Below are 16,856 nucleotides of genomic sequence, written 5' to 3' on the forward strand. Positions count from 1 at the left end.
ATATAAGAAGATAGAAAAGTGTGTGTGTCTGTGTGTGTGTGTATTGAGCAAACTATGTGTAAGGGAAAATGTTGGAACTTCTCCATTCTTAAAGGAAAGTTTTGACAAATAAGGAAGATGTCAGAAGATATGGAAAGGCCCACTGATGGTTTATTTTATGTGTCAACTTGATAGGGCTACAGGATGCTCAGAAAGCTGACAGAACTTATTGCTGGGTGCGTCTATAAGGGTGTTTCTGGAAGAGATGAGTATTTGAATTAGGAGATTGAGTAGAGATCACCCTTACCAATGTGGGTGGGTATAATCCAATCAGGTGAGGGCCTAAATAAAACAGAAATCCAGGGGAAGGGAGAATTTATGTTTTGCTTGAGCTGAGACATCCATCTTCTTCAGCCTCAACACCGGTGTTCATTGTTTTTCAGTCTTCAGCCTTGGTCTGCAATTATACTACCAGCTTTCTGGGGTTCTCCAACTTGCAGAGGGCAGATGGTAGGACTTCCAGACCTCCATAATCACATGAACAATTTCCTATAATAAATTTCCTCTTACATATACCTATATGTCTATCTGTATTTATCTATCATCTATCTATCTATCTATCTATCTATCTATCTATCTATCTATCATCTATGTATGTATGTATCTATCTATCTATCTATCATTTATCATCTATCTATCTATCATCTATCTATCAATCATCTATCTTATTGGTTCTGTTTCTGGGCAGAAACTAATATAAGTCCTTTGCTTTAGGGTGGAATATATTACAAATGAGTTAAGTTGATAGAGATGAAGGGCGGTGAGAGTGCAGTCTGCTGGTTCTAGAAGCCAAGGCATGGCCAAGTGAGTCCCCAGCAGAAAGACATGCCAATGATTTTCTATCAAGAAAACATCTTCAAGATATTGAAGGCCCATGAGAATCAGGGTGTTGTATCAGAACCTAATGGTGATTTTTAATAAAGATATGAAGCTTACAGTGCTACAAAGAGGGCTACTGCAAATGGTCTTTTTAGTACCTTCTCCAATGCAAGAATTAGTTCTCACAAAATACCTTGAATTCTCTGGATAATTTGGACTGCATTGCTTTGGCATCTAGCACAGTGTTTTACAAGTGTCCATGGATACTATACAGAGAGAGGTCAGCATAGTCAAAGTAATTATAAAACATACCACATACTGGGTTCCTCACTTGAAGATTCCCAGTGTAAATGAAAGCCTCCAAGGAATTCTGCAGTTAAAATGCATATTTAACACTGCTGAACATGGTATTTCCAAAACATAATTGAGTACACATGTTTTTTTCTTTGCCACACAGCTCATAACATTATGAGGAATGTGAGTTTGGGAAACATTGATGATTTGTGTCAATTAAAATGCTTTCAGCTACAAATAACAGAAAACCCAAAAGAGAGTGGCTTAAACAACTAGGACATTTTTAAAAATTACATACTGAGAAGTCGAAATGACTTCTGCCATTGCTTCAGTGGCTTCACTGTGACAGTCATGTCAGGGCCAGCATCTCCAGGATTCCCTTGTCCTTTCCCTCATAGTTGGTTACAAGACGGTGGAAACAGTTCCCATCCAAGATGGTGGGGAGGTGCGGGACTGTTAGCATTTCTGGTTTTCTTCCAGAAATTGAAAGCAGTTCAGAAGCCACTCAACAGACTACCTGTTCCCAACTACTCCAAGTGAGCTGGAAGAGCCTCTTTGATGGGGGCAGGCAAAGGAAAAGGGGCTAGCTATGGCTGGTGGGTTAGCCTATCAATGGTGTCTTCATCAATGATAGAATTAATTTAAGACTTACATTATAGTTATATGGTTACACCTCTCACCAAGGGATACTGTCAGAACCAGTTATATGAAATCTGTTTTTCTAGTAAAAGCATTCTGTCATGAGGATATTGTCCAAAGCAAAAAATATGCTCTAATACAGACCCACATGAGACACTGTCATGCTCAGTGCTATCATCTTCCTCCCTGCCATGCTTATTCCAGAGACGCTGCTTACCCCACACAACCCTTTTGGATCTACCATAGTCCTAGAAACCATATTCCCAGTGTTAAATCATTCCCTACAAGGTCCTGCAATTCTGAACATGCAGTGGGAACTGTGCAAAGTTCTTTTTGCTCTGGGACCTATAGATTTCTCTCTCCTTGTTACTCTCTGAGCCTTTTCCATTCTTTTGAAACTCTGTTTTTCTCAAAGCATTTTATTTTTTTTAAAAAAGCCCCAATGGATCTGTTTTCTCTCTTGTAAGTGCTATTATATGCCACCCTTGATGCAGAGAAGCTCAGTCTACTGATAAAGAAAAAACTAGGCTAAAATTATAAATTATTACAATAATTATTCACCACTTTCACAAATTGAGATATTTGATATTAATGTCTGTCTTGCCTGATAGATTGCAAGTTCCACTCATTTAACTAACACTGTTCAAGGATTCTTCTGCTCCTTACCTCTTACGAGATTTTCACTCTTCAAGCCACACCTTCCTCCACTTCTTTTACTCTCAGCAATTAGCTGCAATCCTCTTTGTAAGGAGAAACTAATCAACCTCTTACTTCACATCTCTATTGTCATTCATCTGCTTTTTCTTCATTCTTGTCTGTGAGGAGAAAATGTTTTTCCTTATTCTAGCCAAGGTTGAGCACCCCTCCAATTTGTGCTTGTGATCTCATCAATTTCTCTAGCATTTTCTATCACCACTTATTTTCTCTTGTGCATTTCAATTGCTGCCTCCATGTGGACTTCTCTTTGCCTACTAACATTTTCAAGTCTTCCTCATCATAAAACATTTTAAAAAATAGTCTTATAACAATTGTTTTCCTCTCCCCCTAGATTTCTTACTAGACTGAGAAATTTCTCAACTACTTCTTGCAGACTCACCATTCTAGTGAACTCATTATATCCAGTGACCATTTTTCAGTCCTCTTCCTCTTGGGAGTCTGCTTGTTCAGATGAGACACTGTCTTCTCTCTTTCTGGCCTCTCCTCCTATCTCAGTCATGCTAGAACTAGGAAAATCAGATAGTACATCATTGTAATAATAGTCTAGCTCAGGGTCAAAAACTAAATGCAGACTGTTGTCTATTTCTATAAATAAAGTTTTATTGGCACACCCATTTGTTTACACATTGTTTATTGCTGTGTTCATACTTCCACAGAATAATTGAGGAGTTGTGACAAGACACTGGCCTTCAAAGCCTAAAATATTTAATTGGACATTTATAGAAAAAGTTTGCTGACCTCTTTCTAGAATATCTAGGTTAAAGAATGTGTACCACTACTAATCAAGAAGAAATGACTATAAGACATAAGGAGATAACATGGAAATTAATAATTGGAAGAGGTACTGAAAGGAAATTTATAGAACACCACATAGAAATTTCCAGTTGTAATGTGTGGGTAAATAGTGTGTGTTAACTAAGGGAGGTTGTTAACCTACAACCAAATTATAAACTTCTTGAAGAATCCCTTATTCATTTTTATTTAAAATCAATTTATTTACACTAAACAAAAAAAAACAAAAACAGTTCCCCCATTTCTGGGTGAATAAGAATCCCTTCTTCATTATTATGCAACATGTAATGCACTGTCATTCATTGATATTTTCTAAAAGTTTCTATTAATACCAGAGAATAGACCTTGTTTTCAAATTTATGTGGCTTTCCCAGAAGACAGGATCTAATAAACATACCTGTACTGGAAAAGGAGGTCAAAGATGACGTGAGTCAAAGCTAGAACGTCCAGGCCAGGTTTGCTTTTAAGAATAAATTTAGAAATACTTTAAAGCAAAAAGACAACCACAAATCTAAAAGAGTGCTTTTTAATTTTTAAACAAAAGGATCATTAAGTTAACATACTAAGTTTTATTACTGGAGTATTCATAATAATGTTGGTCAATATGCCTTAAGCAACATGACTATTTAATGAAAATTAGGATGGGGGGCAGTTGTAACTGTATGAAATTTACAATTACAGTTCAAAGTTCTTTAAACTTTTATAACATTATAAGTTGATAATTACTCCCCAAATTGGAGCTCAGATTTAATTTTAATACAATTTGAAATTAAAGTATAATTATTTACACAACAGTGAATCAGAACAACTTTCCAAGTCAGATATTTATTTTCAAACTGATAATTCAAAAATAAACAGAAGAAATGTAAAGGTATAAAATATCAACATTTGTGTTGTTTAGAACGAAGCTATTTAAAGTATGTTCTGTGAACTATTTATAACCCATCCAAAATTAAAGAAAGAGCATGTGCCATAATGAAAATCAATTATATTACTAATGACTTTTTTATGGCAAGACTTTAAATAAAAGAAGCAATGTGTTGATCTGTATTCTGGCATAGGCATCTTATCTCATTACAGGCTAGGGAACAGGTACTGCTCATTTCTTTAAACTGCCATTATAATTTTACTGCTCAAGTCAAATTAATTGTAGGGAAAGAAAATGACAACTGTTACTGGCATCAATACCTCATCCATTTTTTAATCCCATCTAATCAGGGATCTATCGAAAAAGCAGATTAAATGTTATAAACTCAACATAATTTAACATTCATCTTTAGGTGTATTTAAATGTTACTAACATCTATTCATCTCAGTGGGACTCTCCAAATTCCTACTATAATGAATTTTGATAGACATTTGTTTTCAATCTTGGGGGAAAAAGAGTTAAGAATTGAGTAATTTGTTAGTAAGTTCTTGCTAAAGATTGGTTTATTTTCACATTTCAATCAGTAAAAATATTTAAATCCATCTTTATGAAAAAAATTGAATTCCTGTAGTTTGCACAATCACTTGCTTTTTACAATAAAACTTATTAGAAAAAAAGGTATGAAAATTTACAACTCTGTATATTCTATTAACTAGGGGAAACCTAAACCATTTTAAGATTTCTTAGAGCAAACAAAAGATGGTATAAAATGTTTTTTATTACTAGCTTATCAAAATTCAAATATTTCATTTTATTTTTTAGTATGGCATAATTCCTCTAGAAATTTAAAAACATAATATGGTCTTCTGTAAAACTAATTATTTTATCTTTCTCCAATGACTCAGTAAACTTTACCTTCATTAGCTTAATACTGAAGGCATTAAATGGACAATCAACAATTTAGAAAAACTCATCAGTTTTAGATACACAAGAGCCCAATTTAGCTTCTGCGATGGCTAGTTTATTGAACCAACAAACTATTTCTTAAAGAATTTAAATGTATATTTATATGTCACAGGAAGAGAACTCCTTTGGCACCTGAGTTGAACACAAAACAATAGAGCAAAGAACCTCTAAAAAGTTGTCTAAAGACTTTATTTTATCTATCTATACATATATACATACATCTATATATATACATATACAAATATGCACACAAGCACAAGTAGATATAAATTTTCCTTTAAAAAGTATAAGATGTAAAAGGAATTCACCATTTAGCCAAATAAAGTGATCTGATGGTTATTAAAAACTTTTTTATTTGGAGTCTTACCAAATTTCAAGAAGTTAAAAGTTTTAGAATAATATGTAATTCAAAGGAGTAAATCTCAAGGATTTTTTTTGTCAAAATACAATTTCTCTTGATATAGTAACATGGCCATGAGGTTACAACTATCTTAACATGATAAATATTAGACTTTTTAACAGTCACCAGGTGGAATGTCATCAACAAGGAGTAAATTTCCCTTTATTTGGACTGAACATAGTCACTGGCCACTGACCAAACATTCTGCTGTCCCTAGACTCTTACCTGCATTAGTCTCAGCAAAAGACTGTTAAAGGCCACTGGAGATCACCTTCTGCTGAGCCTCATCACTCACTGGGACTCTTACACAAGAACTTTAGAAGAGCTTGATGTCATCATGTTTTATGATCACACCCACGGTGCTACTGCTGACTCTGGCATTGTATTAATAGTCCTACTGGTGCTGTGATATTTTTTATGCATACTTTTAGAACTGTGAATGACTGGCTTATATTCTAAGACTTAGAAGACATCTAAAATTCTTTAAGTTACTAAGTCTGTCAGCATTTTCTTCTACATTCAGTTAAGAAATATGTTTGGCTGACTAAAAACATAGCACATTCAGTTTTACCTAAGTATCTTCTACCTAGAAAATCTGGAAGGTAAAAATCCTCTATTTTATGTACTATCTACTCTCAATCTTTTACATCTTATTAATCTGTAGTATATTGAGAGTGGGCAAAAGACATCAGAGCTAAAAAATAATGCCATTCTACTCTTTTTTTCCTGCTCCAATTGTATGGAATATTCTTAATTAGGTTTCTAACTCTCTGCTCTGGTTAAAGGACCTATATCATATAGCAGACCATGTATAATGGGAGTCTTAGGCAGTTTTGAAGTATTTGTGATTGAAAAACATTTTCAAATGTAAAATATCTCTTGAGCTTCTATAAAATAGTATATATTCTTACTCAAACTTGACACTGATATCCTAAACAAAACTTTGTCAATGGAGGCATGGTATAGATAGGACTTAACCTTGGAAAACCTTTAAGTTCAAATGTCTTCATTTGTTCAGTTTACATTAACTATAATATAAACCAAATTGCTTTTTTTTCCTGATATGTAAAACATTTTGATAAATCCATCTGAACTTGAATTATTTTATTAACATGTAAACTCACACGCACAATTTTATTTTTTGTCATATATTTAAATATTTTCTTCTGTGCAGAATTGAGATCTAAAGATAGGAAATGAAATTATGCTAGTAACTAGTAATTTAGCATTAAAACATTTCCCTAAATTCTATGCAAAAGTGCATTTACATTATAAACATACCACATATGAAGCTACAAACCACAATCTCACACTAGAGTGGATTTCAAATTCAGTCCAAATAAGTCAAAGAGAAAAGTGCTAACAGAGCAAATCTGAAACGAGTTCATGGGGACTGGGCAATGAGTCATCAAAGCGGAATCTTTTGGAAACCATGCTGCTATCCTCTGGGATATTCTCTTTGTCTTCTCGGTCACTACAAGTTCCGTTGCAAGAGGATTTAGAAGTCTTGTCTTCCGAGGACCTTATCATATGTTCCTGACTTTGAGAGGAACTGGAAGTTTCTTCAGGATGAAACAAGTTTCCAAAGTCCCATTGCTGTAGCCACGAATGAGAAAGGCAGATTTCTGCTGTTGGTCTTTTCCTTTGAAAAAAAGCACCAAGGGAAAATTGAAAACTAAAAATCACGTTGGAAACGTCTGCAGTTCTATATAATATACTTATTTTTTAATTCATTATGAAAATAACACTCATAGTACAGAAGGGAATAATAGGGAGACTGAAGTACTAGAGTTTCTTTAATTCTGATATGCTGAAAATTTAATTTATCATGGAGTTTACAGATGAGACTATCTAGTCAAGAAGATTGAGGACATATGAGAGCCTTACAGATGAAAATTAGTAAAATTATAGTCTCTTGAGTTTATAAACCCTTTAAAGGAAAATATATGTAAGTAATTCATAATCTCTATTATTATTTTGTGTTCTTAAAGACAGTAACTGTGAAATCTTGAAAACAAAGGCTACTTTTCAATGATGTCTGCCTGACCTTTTGAATTTTTACATTTGTTTTCTATTATGAAAATATAGTCAATTATCACAATATATCAAAAAGTAAGAAAATACTGATCTACACTCAGAACTCCAACCTTAACACAACCACCATTACAATTAGAATGTGTTTCTTTAGTCTTTGTTTTTAATGCTCATTTTTTTCTAATTGTAAAAAAATTAATGTGCTTATTATAGAAATTTTAGATCTAGGTTAAAAAGTATTTAAGAAAATAAAAATTGCTTATAACCAGAAACAAATAGTAGTATAACGATTTCTACTAAATTCATGTGTAATATATAGCCAGAGCTATATGCAAGTTTTTTGAATTTGCATTAAGCTACTTAAATAATTAACAATTCTATGAGGTTTTTTCTTAAACAGATAAGGAAATTGAGTCTACCAGGAGATTAAGTAATTGTCAGAGATAAAAGACCTGACAAATAACAAGAAACCAGGATCCCAGCCCAAACACTATATCGCAGCGTCTGCATTAGGTATAGCTAGGCCAGTTTAAAGTAAAGAGAGGTAAAGAAAAAGGAGGTCAGCTTTTTCTTCCCTGCTTTGAAGTTGCCAATGAGTGAGGTAAGAGTCTAGTTTCAAGTCCCTTCTTTACAAGGTTTTCAAAGAACATCTGATCCTTAGAGATGCGACAATCGGTAATTTGTACTTGTTATATAACTGCAATTATTTAACTACAAATCATCAACAACAAAGTCTTATCAACTACACTTCAACTTTAAAAAGAAGTCTTATCATACTCACCCATGTGTATTATAAACCTTCTATTTCTAATGATTTTCTGGAATTTCAGAGATTAGTAGCCGGTTGAGGGGAAAAAATCCAAATCTCTTCACTCCAAAATTTCCTGTTGTATATTTTATATTTCTATGTTTGAAGTTACAGATTTGTTATTTAATGATCTTTCATACTACCTCTCTCCTCATTTTACCTGAAACTTGAAAGTATACTTCTAATAATTTTATACTGTTTTAGAATGTATTTTTCTTAATATTATTTATTCTGTAATAGCATTTAAGCAAATTAATATTATTACTTACTCTGGATTCTTTACTAAAAGGCTCTGGATAAAGTCTGTGGCCAGCTGTGAAACTGATGAAAACATTTCTTCTGAATAATCTACATTAACTTGAGAAATATTGAGGTATGTTTCTTGATTATCTTCTCCCACAAATGGGGATGTATGAGTTAACAACATATATGCTATAATACCAATATTCCTGAAAAGCAAATAAGAAAGAAGAGGGGAATTTAAAATATGTTAATCTTAAAACATTTATATAAAGTAAAACTGATATATTCCTGTCCTCAAAACTTATAAATTACAGACTTACATAGCTTTTTGAAGTTCCTATATTATTAAAACTAACTGTATTATTTCAAAGTTTGTCTCACAGAAAAAGAATATGAAAGGAATGTACATGTGCATTATAGAATTATAAATATATTACATGTATATCATTATATCTACAGTCAGTCCTTCACACAGACACCTGTTATGGAGTGGCTCAGAGAGCAGCATTTCCCAAAAGGAATCTAATGACACAGTGATGATCTGTGAGACATAAACAGGGGTTCTGTGCAAATAGTCTGCAAACTTGATGAAGCACAAAGTTGGGCAGACAGATTTTTTTTACTGCAAAACTTTTCAGAGCCTTAAATATGTTAATGACAAGTCCAGTGCTCAGGAGACCCAAAAAGACAATACACACAATACATGTTTCACCCACTTATTTATCTGCAGGATCCTTTTTTCTGGCAAATGCATTATAGTCCCATGGAACACAGGTATTAAGACTAAATTCTTCCACTTGGTCTATGGAGTCAGTCCCCTACTGTGGTCCCAAGTTTCAATATCAAAGCCAGTTCTATTCCCTATGATATTTTTCTCTGTGCTAGCCACAAAAAACTCCCAATACCCTAGAGAGATAATCTCATAAAATTAAAATTTTCCATGAACCTGACCTTATTTTTCTGGTTAAATACCATCCTAATCTTCTAGACCTGGATCAAATGTCTCCCATCTGTTACTAGCCTGTTGCTTCTCCACGCTTACCCAGCATTTTACCTTTATTATAGAATCTGTGGCACAGTACCTTTACTATTTGGTTCTTTTACTAAACTGAGTCTTCCTCCAGAAAAGCAATTTTCTTATTTATTTCGGCTCAAAGCCAAATGTTACTTAAAAGGAAAGGACAGCTAAATGTTTTCATGTGGCATACTAATGATACTTAAATAAAATATTAAAGAGAGCCGTATTACTTACATTTGGACTAAAAGAACCCTTGAATATGTATACTACCCAACTTTTAATAAATGCATTTAGGTAACTAACAAAATCTTACCACATATCAGTTGCTGTGGTAATAGGATCATAGTTTAGGATTTCTGGAGCTGAAAGAGAAAATAAAATTCAAATTCAATATTGACAAATTTAAAAACACAAAAATTATTTTATATTAAATTAAAGCTGTATTTAATTTTAAAGAACCAGTAATATAAGAGCAATAGAAATTTAACATATTATTAATTATCCAGTGATTTGACATTTAAACATACCTAATATTGAACAAATTATATAACCAAATGGTTCAAAAGTACAAATAATGTTCTTATAATAATTGGTAGCTATTTAATTTTTTTTTAAAATCGTTAACAGTAATCTCCAAAAAAACAATTATGAATAACTAAAGTGTTAGAAGCTAGAATCTTTTAAAAATTTTACTTTTATTACTCTTTTAGGAATTAGTTTGAGTCAGTGTATTAGACTGATGTGAATTTTTCTCTTCAGGGTAAATAGAATAGTATGCATTTACAATGACATAATGAGCAAATTATGCTTCATGGAAGATTTTCAAGAAGATTAAATATCTCTTAAATTATCAAAAAATTTCCTATGTCTTCTCCTCTGCCAAAATTCTTTGAAGAATACAAAATAAATTTTCTATACTTTGTAAACATTACCATAAATTTCAAATTTAGTACAGCCCAAATTAGGATTTATGCTTGAATCATAATTTTATTTCACAGTTTGGTTTCAATGATTTCTTCAAAAAGAAATTGTTTCCTAAGCCTACCATTTTTGTTACTATATAAAGCCTTTGAGTCATATATATATATAGTCAGCCTCCATTACACAACCTACAACTGTTATATACTTCTGTGAGCTGAGTTATCTATAACTACAATCATTTATTCTAGGATACTATAGCTCCTATTAACATTAAAAAATTACTAATCTGCTTTGTTTTCCTTTTTGGAAAAGTCAGCAGTCTTGCTAAGTAGCCCTTGTTCTTTTTAGTTGTATCTTTTCAATGCCTGCCTGGAAGAGCAATATGAGAAACAGAAAAAAGTGTAAAAAGATCATAAATTAATATACCTTAAATTTATGTGCTGCTTCATACAATTTAAAAATCTTTCATATGAGTCATCTAATTTGCTGATTTAGTACAATATTTCTAGATTATCTAATCCTAGGTTCTTTCAGGAACCCTTTTTCTTCAAAACCCTTCTTTGACAGCCCTAGGCAAAACCTTACATAAAGTAGCAGCAACAAATGGCAAGGAGTCTTGCTAATAATCCCTGTAAAACCAAAGATACTTGTATTGTAAACAGCTTCAGAGTTGGGACCAGGACAGTAGATGTGACCTCTATCCAACAGCAGGCTTCAAAAGCAGTAACAAGTCAACTGATTCCATTTTCCTCTTTTTCCATTTTCTCCTATTCCTTAACTTCCCTTCTACCCATTTTTCTTTATGAATAACACCCTTCCACACAAATGTTAAACTGTTAAACTTATATGCCCAATGTCACCTCAACTGTTATGAATATCTCAATAATACTGCATTTACTAAAGTTCATTTAATTGTATCATAACCAAATTCCAATACATTAAAATACAAAATTTATTCTGGAATTACATGCTCTAAAATGTATTTTTATAGAGTTATTACTTAGTTAATAAATTTCAAAATGACAAAGAGAATAAAAGGGAATTCTTACCTAGGTATTCTGGTGTTCCCATGATTTCCCGAAGTTCACATGCATTCCCTATTTTTCGAGACATTCCAAAGTCTACAATTTTTATGTCCCCAAGAGGGTATATGCTGCTCAATAATATATTCTGTGGCTAAATAAAGCACAACAAAAAACTCATAAGTAATATATAACAATAAAAGACTATTAGTCTCAGATTGAGGTAAATTCAGTGGAATTTATTGCTTAGCTGTTACACATTTCATTGAGTCATTAATCAAACATTTATTGAACTATTTAGGAGGAGCTCTATATTCAATTATACAATAAAAAATACACTCAAGGTATATTCCATTTGGAGGAAAAAGAAGTTACATAAGTTGCTTAATTGATTATGAGCTATAGACTACTCAATAATAAAGATAAGACTACTTAATTCTTCCCATTATAAAGTCCAAGAAGGCTTTTCTGTAGAGATGATGCTTAAGCTGAACCTTAAAGAATAAATAGGAGTATGCCAGTGGGAAAGGTGCTCTGGGGAACAGAAGAAGGCGTAAAGGAATAGAAATGCATACATTTCCAGAAACAGAATGGTTCAGTATGGTGATTCTAAGTCTGACTGTTCCCAGGTTTTTAGCTTAGACAGTAAGATACATGGTATGATGCGTGGAAGGTTTTGCCCATTACCTCCTAAAAACATGCACCTTCGCTTTACTATTGCAGGGGTGGGGCTTATTACAGAGTTCCCTACCTCTGTCATAACCCATATACTTGCCAAGGTGCTGCTCCAAAGTCTGAGAAGAATCATAAGTCCTTTAACTTTGGGAAAACCCCATGTTTGTTTACTATTAAATCACATAGATCATTAGAGAAGGTAAGGGTAATTAGTTTTGTTGTTGCAAATCACAGGCTTTATGATATATAAAATCAAGTTTATATATCATCCCTGACTTTAAATGCTGTATGATACCACGTAATACACTTTGGCAGAAACAATTCCTAAGAGGAAGTCTGTGGAGGGCATGACTTCCCTGGCATTTACCATGTTGTTATTTTTCCAGTATCTTATCAGTAGGGGATGGCAGGACTGCTAGTTAGTAAATACTACCACTCCTCCATAGGGTGCCCAACACAAAAGGACAGATTTTTTTCTCCCTTAGGAAAAGGGGTAAGATAAAGAGGGAAAGGTAAGCATAGTTTGAGACATGTAAATTTTAAAGTTTCTGCATGATATCCAAATGGTATCTAATCTAAAGTTGGAAAAAACATTTGGAAATGAGGAGAATTCTTGGGCTATAGGTAGAGATCTGGGAGTCATTATTATTATGAAAGTGGTAGTGGAGGACAAAGGACCACCCAGGGAAGCTGTATTATGAAAGAGAAGAGTCCAATGTTCAAAAAGTAAGAGACAGACTACTAGTTCAGATATTAAGGTTTTTGGATGGCTGAAGAGGAAGGATAACAACACGAGATGAAGTGGTATTTTAGGGCCTGGGTAAAGGGCCTGAATGAATGGAATGGTCTGAGGGAAAAAAAGGAAGAACCAAAAGACTAAAAATCTCAAGAGAAAGATGAATGAGTATAACAGGAGCAAAGGAAAAAGGACTAGCAGGAGATTATTTTCAGAGATGGAGATCAGAAATGAGTAATTTAGAGGAAAACACTTTTATAAAATGAGAAGATCCAGGATGTAAGGAGTGGGATGGAGATATGAATGACCGCAAGATTAGAATATAGAAGGATGATGTTTTGTTTAGAGCTCAGTGATTAATTTGAGCTGCTTGCAAATGCAGTCTTCTCTCTGCCAATATAAAATTAAGTCCACTTGGCACCTAGGTAAACAGAAAGCACCCAGTGCAGTCCAGAGGAGCATGCATGATCTGACTGTTGTTTCCTACCAATACTAGCTTGCAATTGTGCATACCAAGAAAAGAAGGAACAGAGAGGTTGTGTTACTTAAAATCACAAGTTACATTACCTTTAAATCAAGGTGTACAATGTTATTCTGATGTAGATAATAAACTCCTTCAAGTATTTGTTTAATGAGTCTGACAATGTCATTTTCAGAGACCATTTCAGCCAGCTCAGGTAAACACAAGTTGAAAATCTCTCCACCTGCAGCACTGAAATAAGATTCAAACAATAGAAACTTGAAAAATCGTTAACCTAAAAACGATGACTTTGAAATACTGTATACCTTGTTAAGTAAAAGGCACAAAGCCACCTAAACTTTAGTCTATATCTATCTATCTATCTATCTATATATATATATCTATATACACACATTTAAGGAATCAGGGTAGGAGGGAGATAGGGATGGATCTTTAAGGAAGAAAGCAAATGACAAGAATATGTCAAATTCTGGGTGCTGATACTTAAATAATTAACAAATAAAACTGAATTGCTTTATAATTCAATAATATTACAGCTAGCCTTAATGCTGCAATAAAAGTAATTGTTGACACTAGGAGTTCAGCTCTGCTTTATGTCTTCATTTTGTTCACTTATATATAGATATCAATATAATCAATTTTGTTCCTCATGACAGTGTAAGATGGGAGGTTATTATTCCCATTTTACAGATGATAAAACAAGAACAAAGAAGTTAAATTACTTGTACAAGGTCACATAGTAAAACAGGGGGCCAGAATCTAAATCTGTATTATTGGTGAGAAGCTGCATCCTTAACCAATATCCTGTATTGCAGCTTCACAAATCTTTTATCTTATTGAAGAACTAAAAATCTAGAAAATGTTGACAAAGGCATAGTGAAAACTCCCTAGGTTTGGAATCAAATGATGTAAATTTAAATCCTGAATCTGTTATTTACCAGCAATATAACTTAGGGTCAGTCATTTATTAGACTTTCCTCATTCATAAAAGAGATATCATTGAACTTAATAGATTTTTTTAAAGGACTAAATCTAAATAATAAGATAAAACTTGTCAGAACATCATGCAAAAAAAAAACCTAGATGGTTATTCATCCCGTTTTATAAGGTATGTCTGGGATTATCACAAGTAAGTGTTTGTTGAATGAGTGAATAATGAAATAGACAATTATTCTTCAAAGCAGCTGAAAGTGAAATTCAGAAATCTTGGTGACTTGCAGGAGGAAGAAGCATGTCATATGTATTAGGAACCATGAGAAGAAAAAATAAGCACTGATGGTCAAAAAGGAGTCTACATTGAAAGTAAAAGGGCTGACCCTACACACTGCAGATGTAACTCGCAACCAAGCCATCTGTACAGTGTGCCAGTTACAGGCTGCAGGGATTTGCTGCTTTACACTTTAAAGTATTCCAGAGACACTCTGTGGGATAGCTGATAAGAATACCTGTGGAAGTTCCAGTCATGGATACTTCATGCTTCAACTCTCCCCATCCCACAAAACTCCCAGAAAATGCATAAGAAATTAATATCTGTGAAAAGGTATCATGGCAAGGACAATCTAAGTATGAAAAACTTAGTTTGCTCTTAAATTTATAATGGTGGACTCCAAAGTAAGGTATAGAAAAAGATTAGGAGTTTTCTTAGAAATAAATTAATCTTTATGAATGGTTAATATACAGACTACCCCCAGTTGCGTCTTGTTCTGCATGTCTGATGTTGACTTGTCACAACCCTGCTCAAGGTCTCCTGAGGGAAGAGGGACCCTCTAGGCCAGGCTGCCAGTGATACCCTCACTCCTTCCCTTTTTGTTCACATTATTTAGTTTTAACAAAATAAATCCTCTTAAAACAGAAAGTGATTTAAATATAATCTTACAAAGATACTGCAGATACTACTACTAATGCAATAGTATAAGAAAATGAGACAGTGATACTTTCTTCAGGTTCTCTTAGAATGAATTGTTAGCCACTTGACAAGATACATCTGATAAAAAATCAGACAAATTTTAAATTATAAGAAAACTATACAACATGTGGATTGTGGATTATATTCACTATTAAGATATGAAAAATACTGGGAGGATCTGAATTCTTCATATATACGGCAACATAAATGACTTAGGTGAGAAATTCATTCTTGAACACTGCAATAATTTATATGGCAACAATTTATATTACATTTACTAAGCTAATTCAATAGCTAGAACCCTCCATTATATATAAAATTCAAAACAAAATGCAAGAAAACAAAGAAATATGTAAAGCTCTTTCCAGTGCCTAGGACATAATAGAAAGGACAGCAGGCTCCTTATTGGCGTACCTACTGAAATCAAGACTGACTGGGTTCTATTCTGGCTCTGCAACTAAGTAGCTGCATGAATTGGCACAAAATGTGCCTCTGTTTCTTCTACCATAATATAACAAAACAGATGAATAATGATAGCTCCTATTTCATTGGGTTGCTATAAGAATAAAATTAGATAAGCCATATAAAGTACTGAGCATAATAGATGTTGTAAGGATAGAAGCAGGTCATCTGTAAGTATCACAGTGTCTAACACTGAGTAGATACTCAATATTCATTATTATAATGAGTCAACAAATATTAACTCCAAATCTAGCCAACATCCAGCCTTTCTGAATTTTGGGGTTTCTTGTTAAACTCTGATTTTGAAGGCAATTTAAAAAGTCTAAATTAAGTTGCTAAATTGAAATTCACTTTTAGAAACACTCTATCATAAATATGAAAAAGCACACAATATATTCTTAGGTGAAAAAAAGAGGGTTACAATAAAGTACACCCAAAATCACAATTTTTTTCTAGAGGTATATATACATAGACCAAAAAATAAGAATTATTTAAAAATACAGGACTATGCCATGAAAGTAACCATAGTTTATATATGATTTCTATCCCTATTTCTATTAAATTTAACACAATGCATAGGCATTACTTTTATAACCAGAAGTATCCTAAGGGTTTTTTGTTTCAATAACAAAACACAAATACTATGTCAGTCAATCAGACTGTCTCTTCCTTTTAGTTTGCCAAGCTGACTGATATCTTTTATAGGACTGTTATTTTTTCCACAAAAGAGGAACACAGGTGGAGCTATGGCAAATGGAAAATCAGGAAGAGTTAAGAGAAAGGAAAGAACAGATAACACAAGTAGACTGTAGAAGTTTAGCAGAAACTGATATAAATAAAATCATTGAGTAGCATAAAAGCAGATGCTTTGTTAAAACAAGCCACCAAGGAGCAGTGACTACAGAAAAAAAGAAATATCTCTATAGTTATAAAAACCACCTATATCATTATCATTGCCCTGGAAGTTACATTGAGATATTCTACTCTTTCTCTGTTAGAAGAGTTTGCCCCCTGAC

The 16,856-nt window shown here is 33.2% G+C and overlaps 1 protein-coding gene across 1 annotated transcript in view; it reads right to left on the reverse strand.

The window, feature by feature from the left end:
• Positions 1–3,475: 3,475 nt before the first annotated feature.
• Positions 3,476–16,856, reverse strand: part of STK17B (serine/threonine kinase 17b) — a 31,547-nt gene continuing 18,166 nt past the window's right edge. Inside the window, exons 4-8 of the mRNA XM_037009113.2 lie at positions 13,559–13,703; positions 11,608–11,734; positions 9,951–9,999; positions 8,646–8,825; positions 3,476–7,176 (exon numbers count right to left, since the gene is read on the reverse strand). Of these exons, the coding sequence (XP_036865008.1) occupies positions 6,894–7,176; positions 8,646–8,825; positions 9,951–9,999; positions 11,608–11,734; positions 13,559–13,703 (784 nt within the window). The 3' untranslated portion in view covers positions 3,476–6,893. The remainder of the gene's footprint in view (positions 7,177–8,645; positions 8,826–9,950; positions 10,000–11,607; positions 11,735–13,558; positions 13,704–16,856) is intronic.

This window comes from Manis javanica, chromosome 12 (assembly GCF_040802235.1).
Source record: "Manis javanica isolate MJ-LG chromosome 12, MJ_LKY, whole genome shotgun sequence".
In the NCBI taxonomy this organism is placed as follows: domain Eukaryota; kingdom Metazoa; phylum Chordata; class Mammalia; order Pholidota; family Manidae; genus Manis; species Manis javanica.